Raw genomic sequence first — 14777 nt, 5'->3', positions numbered from 1 at the left:
GATCTTCCTGAAAGTGAGCGAGGTAAATTATAAAATGTACCAGTCATTTTATCTATTAACATTAATCTGTATGTCCATTAAGCAGATAGTAAGGCTCACCGTACAAAATGTTTAAGGCAACCAAGTTAAATGCATTTACATTTTTCAATTATGTCATATGTTTTAAAAATTATGATATCAGTAGGAAGCACATTAGCTTAGATAACTCGTGATAGGAGACCGGGCCAGTTTCTCATACCCATCCGTATTTTCGGTGACCCGCTGATTACGAGACATTCTTAGTATACAAGATTGGGCCTATTTCTAAAGCCGCTAGGTGGAGTCTCAGGTTTAACATGGACTCCAACAGCCTATGGGTGTATTTATATATTACCCTTACCGGGCGCTACATCCCATATTCCCAGTTGACTCAGGCTGATTTCACCTAATGGTGTCTGCTGATAGTTATGGCACCCACTCTAGGAGCTTTCTGTGCTAACGGTTTTGCTCCCTGGTAATACATGTCAGCCCTTTTAGTCAGTAAATGTAGAAGGCCTTATCCTGCCCATGGGTGCCCAAGTAGGAATTCTATTTTGTGGGAGTATGATGCCATGAATTCAGCCGGTTTCCATTACAACATAGCATGCCCAAGTTATTCACTTAATACATGGTAAACATGTGGATATTTGGCGCTAGCTTCACGAGTTCATCGAGCTTACGGTTTCCTGAGCAGGTCCATCTCTTTATGAACATTTCTAGGGCCCTTTAGTGCCTGGGCAACAGGAGTCACCAGGTGTTCACCCTCTAATGTTTGGTTTGGGGTACATATCATACTTTTGTAGACAGATCTATAATCATGTGATCATTCCAGTGTACACTCTAGTTACTCACCACACATTACAAACATATATTTTTTGCTGCAACAGGGAACTTAACTGGTGCTTATGTCGGATTTGAGGATAGATTTCCAAGGTTAGACTTTTCTGCACTGGTTTTAATTCAAGGATCTTTTACACGTACAGCTGTGCATACATTGTAGCAGGAGCAGCGTTCTGAGGTACTAATTTGACCCCAGTAGTTTATACTCTTCCTCTCCTTAGCTGGCCTGTTATACTGGTGTTATACGATAGACGTTACACGTTAAGGGCAAAGGACACCTGAGGTTTACCTTATGTAATGTTATTGTCTTCCTCTGGTCCCCTTTTAGTTACTGCAAAGCTTTGTACCACTTGTTGCTTTTGAAGGTACATGGCGTTACATGATCTGTCAAATCCAATAATATAGTGTGGTTAATGTATGGTAGTCTATTGCTCCTGAGAGCACTGACCGTATGTCCAGTTGCCTTAGGGGTATTAGTTCACAAGGGAGGTCACATAATCTCTCACAAACCTCCTTAAAAAATTTAATTTAATGCCCTGTTATAAAAAAAAAAAAAAAAGTCTTTACTATGTGCGGGCCTGGACCCGCCACGTTACGGTACCACTCTTTCAGGATTGAGGTGCCTACCGCCGCACCTGAGGCAGTATCAATTCAATGCCCCTTTTAAAAGAAAAAGTCTTGCAGCACGTGGGTCTAGACCTGACAGTTTTTGGCACCCACTTGTTCAGGATTGGGGCAGCTACTGCCACGGCACAGTCAGGAGCTTCCATCAACAGTATTAAGTCCTTGGGGCGGTGGAAATCTGTTGCTTTTAATAGATATTTTCGGCCTTAGACTCCTTGGTTCCACAAGGCTAGCAAGTTTATTCTTTGATATTGACGCACAGATGTAAGTTTATTTGACTGCTTGTCATGCCTCTTTTCTTCCTACACCTAGCCTCTCCCTCCGCACTCTCCCCCTACCCCAATCCTCCTTAGTCAGGTAATTCAAGGCTTAATCACTTGTCACGCTCTGTGGGGGCATAAAGGAATTTTCCCAAGGCCTGATTAGTGGTAAACCTCCGGGGTTTAATGGGTTTTTCGCCTTCATTTGGGCTACTGGCAATACCTATTCCCCCTCCCTCCTACTCTTTATTCTTTGTTTATTGAATGACTCTAGTAACCTTATTTCCAATTGTACCGAGGGGTGGTCAGCATTTGGTCAGTTTTGATGCTTCCTGACATTAGATTTTTTGGTTTTACCCCCAGGTGCTCAGTCGAGAGAACATTCTGGTATGGGTCATTGGACATTCATATGTGCACTGAGCGTTCAGGCAAGGGACTGCAAACAATTTTCCCAAATTTGCCCGACGTCCCATTAGCATATGGTGGATAGGTAGACAAGGCTTGCAATGGTTAGCCCCTATGCACCTGCTGTCTATGGAAATTGCAAAAAGTAGCCCTCTGGACATGTTAGTGATACACCTGGAAAGTAATGATTAGGGAAGCAGAAAGTCGCTCCATTTAATTATAGCCATTAGCGAGGACTTGCGGGCGATAAAAACCCGGTGGCGAACGACTTATCTTTGTTAGTACGAAATGATTCCCAGGCTATCCTGGAGGTCCCCAATTGCTGCCCCCATCATGCATGAAACGTGTCCTCAAAAACTGAATAAAAACTAGAGATGCTCACTGAACCCCGTGTTTTGGTTTTGGTTTTGGATCTGGATTACCGTCGTGTTTTTGGTTTTGCCAAACCGTCATTGCGTGTTTTGGTTTTGGTTTTAGTTTTGTTTTGTTTTGGTATTTTGATTAAAAATCAATGTTTTTGGGCCTAAAATAACCAAATTTAGTACTCCACCTGTTTCTTGGATAAGTAATGTAAAGCTAATAAATTATCCAAAAAACAGTTTAATTCCTGGTAGGCCTTCATTAAATCGACACACAAACCAGATTGTCTTCCTCTCCATCTATGAATATTGGCAATGCAGCCATCGTCTTTGGATGTATATTACACCCTACACTTATACTTAAATATGTAAAGAAATGGACAAAGGCAGTTTGGTTTCTGTCTCTCTAGGCCCCCCTCCAGTTGTAGAAAATACAAAAAAATTCAGCCGTTATAGACTGTACAATATTAATAGAAATGGACAAAGGCAGTTTGGTTTCTGTCACTCTAGGCCCCCCTCCACTTGTATAAAATACCAAAAAATGCAGCCGTTATAGACTGTACAATATTAATTGAAATGGAGAAAGCCAGTTTGGTTTCAGTCTCTCTAGCCCCCCCCCCCTCCACTTGTATAAAATACTCAAAATTCAGCCGTTATAGACTGTACAATATTAATTGAAATGGAGAAATCCAGTTTGGTTTCTGTCTCTCTAGGCCCCCCTCCACTTGTATAAAACACCAAAAAATTCCAACCAGCCCAGATGTCAAACTTTTGTGGTCAGCCACCTGCCTCATCTCTGCTTGTGTTTGGAAAGTGCACATTGGTGCCAGAACCTCACGTGCCAGAACTGCTGCCACTGGTGCCACCCTGCTGCCATTGGCGCAGGACTTACACAATCAACCGCATCCTCACCAGCGCCCTTGTCGGCTACCCAAATCTCCCCCTCATCCTCTTCTAATTTCAAAGTGTCATCCTCACTTGGTGTATCACCGGCTACACTCGGGCTGTTTAGGCACACATCAGCAGAACTGCTAAAAGGGTCCCTCTTTATGGGTACACTAACAGAATGCTCCCGATTAGACATCCCACTGTTGGATGGACTCTCTACAGGGATTGGTCTAATTTGTGATTCAGAGCAAACATTATCCTCTAATTCCTTACTGTTATCTTGCAGCTCGGCTTTGATGCGTAACAGTAGTTGTGCATCACTTGTAGGCTCGGTAACATTTTTTGATCTGCCACTTATAGACAAAGGTGAAGGCCTCATTCTCTCTTTGCCACTGCGTGTGTAGAATGGCATGTTGGCAATTTGTTTTTTATCGCCATTTTACTTTTCCTCAGTTACACTTCTTTTTCGCTTCCACACGGTCAATTTTTTTGCGGTGTGTGTTTTTTTGACTGATTTCAAAAGACTGTGTAGTTTGACATCGCCTTTCCCAGATGACGTACTGGGAACACTACCATCAGGACTGGTGACAGAACCTGGTTGCTCATTCTGCTCGTATGTGAACTGCTTGAATCCATTATGAGCCCAAAGTACTTGTAGTGCTACAAATTGTTTTAGATACTGCTGAAAAATATGACTTTTGACATTCAGAAAAATTAATGCAAAAGAATTGGGGAAACACCAAAATCACTTGGAGTGCTAAATATTATTTTTTGAGACTGCTGACAAACAGGACTTTTGACAGCCAGAAATAATAATGCAAAAGAATGGGGGACACCCCAAAAGCACTTAGAGTGCTAAATATTATTTTTTTAGACTGCTGACAAATAGGACTTTTGACAGCCAGAAATATTAATGCAAAAGAATGGGGGACACCCCAAAAGCACTTGGGAGTGCTAAATATAATTTTTTGAGACTGCTGACATACACTTACTTTAATCAAGACTCCTTGGCCTGCCTTGTGTGGTGACAGGGCATTGTGAGCCCAGAGGGGGCAGTCATACTGATGCCAAAGTTAGCACCAGCCAATTGTAAGGATACACTGTTTGCTATTTTGATGTCGGTTGGGCCGCCTCATGATTTTGCCCTCTCCGCCACCCGTTTAAATTCAAATTTAAATTTTAATAAATTGTGACCTAAATTTTGCCAAAGTTAACAGTTGTCTGGTGTTGTTATTTTTATTGTTAAGTTTAGTAGTTAAGGTTTTAGAAAGGTTATAGTAACAGCACACAGGACCTTTTCAGTCTGAAGTTTATAGCAGCTGCACATGCAAAGCCTATAGAAGGGTGTGACAGCTTGCTGTGTTGGTCCGTGTAAAAGCTTGGGAGACAAAAGTATAATATATATATATATATATATATATATATATATATATATATATATATCTATCTTTGTTCATATCTTCTAGCTCAAGATGCTTTTTTATACAGCATATATATAAACATATGAGACTTATTTACAGGAAAGGAATGTGCTCTTATGAGATAACTTTTTTCTCAGCAACTTAAAAAAAAGGTGTTTTTCTTTCATTATTTCAGGCTACAAAAGTACTGAATTATGTAAAGAGTGTAGTATAGTCAGTGATTGGCATTGTAAATCTATATTAGTTTGAATTCTCTATGCATCTAATTTCTAAAATAACACAGTTTATCTTACTTTTCTCACATCTGGATTTTTAATTCTTCAACAGGACCCTAAGGTCAATCCAATATTCTGTTAGGATAGTAGGGTTATTCGAATAAGTGCTCCTCCCCTGGCACTAAATACCAGTGTATATCAGATATAGTATTGAAAAATTATATATATATATTTACTCATGTTAGAAAGCAAATTGCAAATCAAATGTTTTATACAATTAATTGCTAACAGCTTATTTTAGTGTCAAAAGAAAAATCTGCATTATGCACAGCGGAATATGTGTGAAAATCATGGTATCAGTTTATTGAACAAAATGTTGCATTCTGGGTTGCTTTGCAAGAAAACTTTTTGTAATAGGTCAAAAAAATAATCATAAAAGCTTAATTATTAAGATACAAAGGAGTTAAGGCCAAAAGTTTAAGAACAGTATGCAGCTTAAGTAAGTTTTCTTTCAGAAAGGTGTTTTTGTATAATTCAGTTTAATGACCATTGCATATCAGGAGAACAAACATGATCTCTTTTCTGAAAATGTCCTTTATGTTTTTCCTTTTTATGCTATTATGAATACTCCTTATTAAATTAAATAGGTGACTGCAAGTGGGAAATTTAAGGATAATCTCACTTTGAATTATTGAAAGGAAAATTATCGACAAAATATTTTGACATAGTGACCAAAAGAAAGCATTGCTTTTGATTTTTTTATCCATTACAACTGTATATTGAATAATGTTTATTAATATTCAGTGTACATTATTCACTAGCCAATATTTTCTAGTGACAGCACTCTCAGTTGCAGATGAAGTAAAATTTAGTTGGACATTCAATGAGATTCAACAATCCCAGTAGTGAGGAGAATATGCCAGGTCACATCACACTAACCCCACACATTACATTATACTCCAATTGTAGAATTAAATATTTAGAAGTGTACAGCGCAATAGCATCATTTTCTACAAGCTCTAACTGTACACTTTTAACATATGTAAAATCCAAAGTCATGAAAGGAGATGAGCAAAATTATATGTCAAGTTTAGAGAACGCACAGATATCATTAATCCTAAACCTTTGAATTATATTGCACACTCATAGTTAATAAAGGGCTCACCGTGTATGCTCCGTAAACCTTACATCAACCTTATAATTCTAAACCTTTGCATGCAAATAAACACACGGAGACTTGTATAAGTTATTAAAAATTGCCAGAAATTTTATTATGATTTTAATTTTAACTAGACCTATGGTGGCGGAGAAAGGGCACTGCGAAACAACTCTCAAGCTGACAAACACTATCACGTGTGGACTGGCGCAAACCGCCGTACGTCCACCACCACGGGGAACAAATCCCAACATAACTTTTGCGCTGAGTTGGCGTCAGAGTGACTGCCCCCTTTAAAACTCACTCTGCCCTCCCTCACCGAGTCGAACAGGGACCCTCCTCACCGAAGGGCCAAAAAGGGAGTTACTGGTGCCTCAACGGGGGGCAGTGACCTACGACAACTACCAGTGCGCCCACAAATCAGCCGCTGAACGCAGTGCCTTCCTACCGCAACATAACCGAAAATACTACACAAAGGAGTGGGCGGGTGGGATCTTGTGCTGTGGAATGAACCAGAACAGGAAGTGCAGCCTCCTATATCAATCAAGGTCCCTCCCACTGGATTACACATTGGTCGGGCCAACCCATGTTAACACCTTCAGGTATTTGTACAGCTTACTACAAACCCTGTCGCCCTTTAAGTGCATTCGTCCTATTCAGCCTCATTTGTCATAAAGGGCTCACCGTGTATGCTCCGTAAACCTTACATCAACCTTATAATTCTAAACCTTTGCATGCAAATAAACACACGGAGACTTGTATAAGTTATTAAAAATTGCCAGAAATTTTATTATGATTTTAATTTTAACTAGACCTATGGTGGCGGAGAAAGGGCACTGCGAAACAACTCTCAAGCTGACAAACACTATCACGTGTGGACTGGCGCAAACCGCCATACGTCCACCACCACGGGGAACAAATCCCAACATAACTTTTGCGCTGAGTTGGCGTCAGAGTGACTGCCCCTTTAAAACTCACTCTGCCCTCCCTCACCGAGTCGAACAGGGACCCTCCTCACCGAAGGGCCAAAAAGGGAGTTACTGGTGCCTCAACGGGGGGCAGTGACCTACGACAACTACCAGTGCGCCCACAAATCAGCCGCTGAACGCAGTGCCTTCCTACCCCGCTGCGCCCCACAGACGCCGCAGCCCGCCACCACTAATCTAAACACGCCGAAACTCCACCGCACATGCTATCTATAAACAACCCCATACCTTCCTCCGTTAGATGTACGCCATCACTTCTAAAACATTGAGGTGACTCTACCCCTAATCCCGGGTGATTGATAACTACACCTCCCATGGACCGCACTACTTTCCTAATGTCGCTATTCAGTTTCCTGACCATAACTGTCATCTTTTTTAAGGGGATAGTTGTTCTCCAAGCCAGCCGGGGGATTAATGCCAACCAACCAATGATGATATGTGGCCATGCCTCGTGAATTTGCCTAAGGTCTTCCCGAATCGAAATAATGAGCTCCAGAGACTTTCCTTTCCCCAGGTCATTGCCTCCCGCATGCACTACTAAAATATTTGGCGGGCCATGCTGTTTAATTAGCCTCGCCAACCATGGAACCAAATCAGGCCAACCTAATCCCCTTCTACCCAACCATCTTATTACGGTGCCTTCGTGATTCGGCATACTGTTAGACCTGGGGTGTCCAGCGGCCCAGAACACAAAGGAATGACCCATGATCCACACCATCTTAGTTGTAACACCATCACCTGGAATCAGAAAAACATTGTTACAAACATGCCACCATAATTTGGAAGACAGGCCAGGCATAGCATAAAAGCATGAGAAGGATAGTATAGGGGAAAACCGTACAACAGAGGGGGATCAGGGAAGAGGAACACAAATGGGGAGCAGGCCACCCAGACGAAGGTAAACAACACCCGGAAAAACCCCGGCAGCACACCACTAATCAGGACTTACGCCCAGGGAAACCCGGGTGAAAATCCCTTCGCGCCCCCGCTTCAAAGCGACGAGCGGAAAAGCCCAGGGTAGCCCACCAAATGGAGGGAGAAGGTGGGGTAGGGGAGGGCAGTGGGGGTGGTTAGGGTAACAATAAGAGAGTGAAATTGTAGAAAAAGAAAAACTGCAAGGCAACCTTTTGATTAGTGGAACAAAACATTTAAACATCAACATTGTCAATCCTGACATAAGATTTATAAGCCGTGGATTTCCAGCGGGCCAGAGCTTTTATCGTCTCAGTGGAGGATCCCGCCAAAGCAGCAGACGTGGCCGCCCCGATCTTGAACGAATGCGTTCCGTACATAGAACTGCTAGATTTAATGACTGTAGGGACTTCTGCATAATGGCCGAAAATTGATATTTCGTCATGGGCATGCCGTTATGGTGACATAAAAACAAACGAGCCTGAGGTCTCATATTCATAAACCGTGACACTAAATTAACCGGGCAGATGTTACCATTAGGCTGCCTATTTAACTGAACCCATGCTCCCCTGCCACTCTGATCAGTTTTAGATCTAATTATTTTACCTGAAACCACCCCTCCGCATAAGCTGACATGCTCTGCATTCCAACCTGACTCTTGATGCCCCCTGGATTTAGCCACCAATTCAGATACCAGAAAAGCACCGAAAAAGCCATAGAGAACGCAGTGCTAAATAAGGTCTTCTCATATTCATCAACTGCAATCCCTCCCAGGGTCCCTATCAACTGGTCCAGAATATTGTTGGTGATAGGCAAGCGCGCATCCGCCTGTGAGGGTCTAGCCCTAGCCCACCCCTTTAGGGCCTTACTGATCATGAACCCCTTTGTGACATCCGTGTAACCTTGCAGCCTGGCCATGAAAGATATCCCCGCCAAAGTAGACGCCATAGAGGCTCTAGATTCCCCTTTGGAATAGCTCTCCCACATAAATGCTAACATAGCATCACGCTGACCTGCCTCAGATTGATCTTTTGCCCGCTGAATAGTGACCACCATCTCCATGATACCTGATACGTCCTCAGGGTGGAAGGGGCTACCGCCTGTTCTACGAGCCCCCTTATGCCGGCTTGATGATCTGCCAAACACAAGAGGGACACGGAATACCAACATTGTCCGCCTGGGGAGCCATACTACGAAACTTGCTCCATTGTCCTCGGGACAAAGCATCGGCCAAACTATTTTGCACCCCTGGTACATGTCTAGCCCTGAAAGAAATATCGTACTGCAGGCAGCGCAACACTAGGTGGCGCAGCAGAGATATTGCACGATGGGAGGATGCGCTTTGTTTATTGATCGACTGGACCACCCCCAAACCGTCGCACCAGAAAACTATGTGCCTCCCCCGCAACGTGGACGCCCACAGTTCAATTGCCACGACAATAGGAAATAGCTCCAGGACCAACAAATTTTTGGTAATTCCTACCCTATGCCACTCTTCCGGCCAGCTTTCCGCGCACCAATGCCCGTCCAGGTAAGCACCGAAGCCGCATGCTCCGGAAGCATCCGTAAACAGGTCAATATTAACGTTTGTTACGGGTGGTGAAGGCCATATTCGTGTCCCGTTGAAATCACTGAGGAAGGTGAGCCAAATCTGCAAATCGTCCTTGATGACCCTAGAGAGACGCACGGCCGCATGCGGCCTGCTCCTCCCTGCAGTGGCTCTGTAGCTTTCTACAGAAAACTCTACCCATGGGAATCACATGGCAGGCAAAGTTGAACCTCCCTAACAGGGACTGAACCTGTCTGAGCGGGCTGGAGCTGGATTCCAACGCTTCTGCAATAGCTTCGCACATCTTGGACACTTTATCAGTTGGGAGCCTGCAAATCCCGGCCACCGTGTCGATCTCAATTCCAAGGAACGAGAGACACGTGGCTGGACCCTCCGTTTTATCCGCGGCAATGGGAACGCCTAGCACCCTAAAGAGAGCCTCAGTGGAAAAAAGCGTATCCCGACAACAAGTGGAATCAGGAGGCCCGATAACTAGGAAGTCATCAAGATAGTGTGCGATCCACCGACACCCCGTTCCCGCCTGAATGCACCAATGCAAGGAGCCACTGAACTTCTCAAATAGCGCACAGGATATCGAACATCCCATAGGCAGACAGCGATCGATATAGTATCCACCACGATGCTGAAAAACCCATGAATCGATACGACTCCGGGTGAAGGGGCAGTAACCGAAAAGCCGACTCAATGTCGATCTTAGCTAACAGGGCTCCCCTCCCACATTCCTGCACCAGTGCCAGTGCGGATTCAAACGATTGATAATTTACGGAACTAAGGGTGGCGTCTATAGCGTCGTTCCCTGACAAGCCAGCCGGGTACGACAAGTGCTGTATCAACCTGAATTTACCCGCTGTCTTTTTGGGTACTACCCCTACCGGGGACAGAATAAGATTTTGAATGGGAGGAAGCGGGAAAGGGCCCACCATGCGACCCAGACCAACCTCCTTCGCGATTTTAGTGTCTAAGACTTCCGGGAGAGCGAGCGCCGATTTCAAATTGATCGGCGTCGCCGTAGAAATGCTGCCCTGCACTGGTAATTTAAAACCTATGTGAAAACCGTCATGTATGAGAGAAGCGGTGTCTCTGGGAACCAAGCGAGCCATTTGTCCAGCTCAGCCGAATTAATTGGCGATGGACCCTTGACTCGGCACAGCTGGGTTTGCACCTCTTCCACTACCCCCACTCCGTCGGGCCTTTGCACATTCGGTGGCTGGATGCTGACCTCCGCATGCCGTGCAATTGTGTTTAAATCGGCATGATGTGCCTCGCTGGCAGGCGCCTGCATTGAAATCAAAACATCGACCTTTTGTGGGGAGGGTTGCTTGAACCCTCCCCGGCCCTTAAAACCTCCTGCCCGTGTAACCCTCAGCCCCTTGACTGCTCGGTCTCATGAGTTCCAGCCAGGTGTCTATGTCTTTTGACCCCAGCGGGAGCTTCTCGCGACCGCTCATCCGCCCGCAGAAGGGCTCGTCATATGCTCCCCAGATTGAGGGGCCATCTTTTAACGCCATCCCGCTAATAAGATGCATATATCTCCACAACTCATCCTGCTCACCGGGCCTAGTTTCCAGGTAAATAGTAGCAAAAATAGAGAAGGAATTCGACCATCTAGTAAACAATCTGAACCTATCCTCCCCCATTCCGGACATTTCAAAAGCCGCGGCAAGAGCCTTCTTTCCCTCCACTGTCAGGGCGAACATGTCCACATACTTTCCGCGTCTAATCCTATCCCGTACACTCGGCCTAATACCGTGGGTTATCTCTAGGGTTTCAACCTGCCCTAAATCACTCCTAGCCACCATCCGGTCTTCGCCCCCCGACTGCGGTGCCTGTTTGCTGCGTTTACCTAGCAATTTAGTTTCCAATAGCTTGATGAGTTTTCTGGGCCTATCGCCCGAATCTGAGGAACCACTGCTCGTGGAAAGAACCGGTGACCCTAACAACTGTACATCGTGTGTGGTACCAGAAACGGACTCACCATGAGGAGCAGGATTCCCGGCCGCGACTGGTGCCTCCACAACACTGGCTGACCCCGGCTGGGCATCTGTTGATCCCGGGATTGGTTCCACACGAATCCCTGCCGACCTCTGGTCTCGAGACTCGGACCCGGAACGACCTCCACCGACAGCCCTCATCTCCTGGTTCGCGACCACAGGCTCTGAAACACAAAGTGGAGCAGTAAGCTGAGATCTGGGAAGGTAGTCCAGACGCCGCCGCGCCAATCCCAAGGCTGGGCCAGAGGGATCTAATCTGGAAGGCAAAATAGGTGACGGGCTATAGTAACCCCCCGATATGACCCGACGCTGAGGGGGGACCTCGTCGTACGGGGCCCGGTATGGTTCCTCGAAAAACCCACTTGGTCTGGACTGGGTGCGCCTCGGAGGGGACCATTGAGACGTATTACCGCCGCTGGAATGATGGTAATCGTATGCTAGATTATCTCGCGTGGGACCTGGCCTACATTGACTGGTGCTGGCATACGCTCCAGACGGCGATGGGGCCCGCCGGGACCTGTACGTCCCCTCGCCTGTTGCTGGAAGAACGTGGCGGGAAAGAGAGGGCCTCACAGGCGCCGAGGGGCTGTCCCCAAAAACTTCCATGTTCCCCCTACTGGGCCTATCTGATCGCACGTGCCTTTGTCCCAGCCTGACACTCTGGACCCTGTCCGTCCCCGGTGTGTATGGTCTAAATGGGCCCATGTCAAACAAAGGAGCCCCCCCATGGTGAGCCCCCCAAGAAGAACCCCTGCCACTGTGGGGTAAAAAGGGGCTGGGCGGGAAATGCAACTGATGAGGGGCAGGGGGATTATAGGTCTGCATGTCCCCCCTGCGGGCCGAGATGGGTGGTGTGATGGGGCACTGGATAAACACCCCCAAGCCGGATCCCCTTTCCTCAACCAGCGGGCCGCTACCTACCCCCACTCTACCCTCCCCAGCACTGCCCCTGGATGGGGAAACATATGCAGCCTGGGCTGATGCAGGCATGACTCCAGCTGTATGTGACACAGGGGCACCCGCAGGCATATCCCCCCCACCGCTGCCGCTGGCTGAGGAGACCACAGCAGAGCAGGCTGGCGGCCTGGGTCTGCGCATGCGCGACCCAGATGCTGCCGCCGGCCGGGTCGAGCGACCCCGCCGCCCGCTATCAAGCACCGTTGTGCCAGAGGACCCTGGTGAGGAAGCGTGAGCCAGAATACTGGACTCACGCTGTGGAGGAGGAGGGGGACCCGCGGCCGCCGCCGGGAGAGAAGGGGGTGGGGTGGGGCCTACAAAATGGCGCTCAGTGCTCCGGGGAGAGGGGGACCTGTAACGGACAGGGCGGGAGGTGGGGCGGCGTGGACGGGGCATGATGGAAACGCTGGTGGGGGAGAAAGCTAAAATGAAGGGGAGAAAACGGACAAGGAACAAAAAATTAACTAAAGGAAAAAAGGGGGGGGAAGGGGGGAATAAACAGGGGAAAAAAGAAACAGGTGAAGGAGAGGGAGGGAAACAAGGGAAGGCAGAAGGAAATGATTGAACACAGAGGGCAGGAGGAAAAGCTGACAAGAAAAGGAGAGGGAAAAGGCAAAGATAGGAAAAGAAACAGGTACTTATCTGCTCTCTCTCTCTGATGTCTTCCTTCCCAGGCAATCTTGTGCTGTGGAATGAACCAGAACAGGAAGTGCAGCCTCCTATATCAATCAAGGTCCCTCCCACTGGATTACACATTGGTCGGGCCAACCCATGTTAACACCTTCAGGTATTTGTACAGCTTACTACAAACCCTGTCGCCCTTTAAGTGCATTCGTCCTATTCAGCCTCATTTGTCATTAATAAATGAAGTTGCAAAATGGAGCCATATTCAGATTGGAAGGTTTTTTATTATGGTCATAGATTTCAATAACTATTCCTCCCTTTGGCTGTATTTACCACTAGAGTATACCATGCTGACAGGGCAAAATTCTTCTGATAATATTGCTGCAAGTGTTACTGGCATTGACAATTTAAGCCTATTTTAGGGTAAGGAAAGTGTTAGGACAAAGTGACTGAGCCAACCAGGCCAGGATATTGCATTTGGGTTAGCTGCTCTGCTTGTTTTCACTCATCTTTATAGAGATCTAGTGACATCATATTTTAGCAGCTGCCTTTCACTAGGCCTGTATTTTTGGATTACAAGCCTAGTGAATCCAAAAATCTTATTTGCAAAATTTTGGATGAATTTTGGATCAAAATTGAATAATTTCAGAAAGGTATGGGTTTTTTTTAACTCTCTTTGCAAATCTCAACTCTCTGATTCACCCTGCCCTCTTCCTATCAGCCTTTACAATTCTACAATGTATGTGAGAGCAGCAGGTAACAGCAAGTTAAAAGTTTAAATTTTGAGGTTTTTATTACTGATAAAATGCAGAGCATAAATAACGCTGTTTGAAAAATGTCATCTAAGTACTTGTCCTATGGTTTCTACATAAATCATCAATTCCAAAACTTAAGCAGATTTAATAAACTTGAAAGGCATAATTTCTAAATCTATAATTTATGTTATGGAGACCATTCTAAGATTTGTCCTGCTATACTTTTTCCCTCAGTGTAATACTTCCAACTGTGATAATTGGTGGTGATAGCTGTGGCTGATTTTGAATGTTCCTGTGAAATTTAGTGAAGCCACTTTACATTGCTATCATCATAATATATTTTTAATTATATAGATCCTTTCTCCCAACAGGACTCAAAACACTTTACCTTGCTGCAGACAATGAGGCAGCCAGCTGCAAGTCTATGGAATCATTCACATCAGTCCTGGTCCCACTGGAGCTTACTAGTATATTTTCAGACTGTATAGGAGGAAAGCATAGTACCCCGAGGAAACACATGCAAACATTGAGAGTACATACAGACTCCACCCACACAGATAGGGTCATAGTAGGACTTGAACCTGTGTACTGTGTGTCAACAATGCTAACCCCTGTGCTAAGTGCAGCTTCAGTCCCAGAATGATCAACTTGTACATTATCATCACCTTCATCACTATGCTACCTCTATAACTATAAAAATATGTCCAAATCGAAGATTTTCAGCATGCAATGGTAATTTGTCTCTTACATAATGTATGGCTTTATTCCTTGAATTGTATGTAAAGTTGTAGGTGTT

At 45.5% G+C, this 14777-nt stretch overlaps 1 protein-coding gene across 1 annotated transcript; it reads right to left on the bottom strand.

Annotated features, from left to right (window-relative positions):
• Nucleotides 1-6267: 6267 nt before the first annotated feature.
• On the bottom strand, nt 6268-13456 carry LOC142153861 (uncharacterized). The gene is made up of 2 exons (XM_075210904.1): nt 11630-13456; nt 6268-9219 (listed from the first exon to the last, which is right to left on the bottom strand). The coding sequence occupies exons 1-2, from the start codon at nt 13356-13358 to the stop codon at nt 9077-9079; spliced, it is 1872 nt and encodes a 623-aa protein (XP_075067005.1). The 5' UTR covers nt 13359-13456; the 3' UTR covers nt 6268-9076.
• Between the last annotated feature and the right edge of the window lie 1321 nt (nt 13457-14777).

This window comes from Mixophyes fleayi, chromosome 1 (assembly GCF_038048845.1).
Source record: "Mixophyes fleayi isolate aMixFle1 chromosome 1, aMixFle1.hap1, whole genome shotgun sequence".
Lineage (NCBI taxonomy): Eukaryota > Metazoa > Chordata > Amphibia > Anura > Limnodynastidae > Mixophyes > Mixophyes fleayi.
This window is presented reverse-complemented; position numbering and strand designations above follow the sequence as displayed.

Bases quoted from the DNA above. Each gene is read 5' to 3' on its own strand.
- LOC142153861 (XM_075210904.1), bottom strand. From the start codon at position 13,358: ATGTGTAATCCAGTGGGAGGGACCTTGATTGATATAGGAGGCTGCACT. The intron at 9,220-11,629 runs GTGAGTCCGTTT...TGTGTTTGGCAG, and splicing joins CGGGAATCCTGCTCCTCATG to ATCATCAAGCCGGCATAAGG.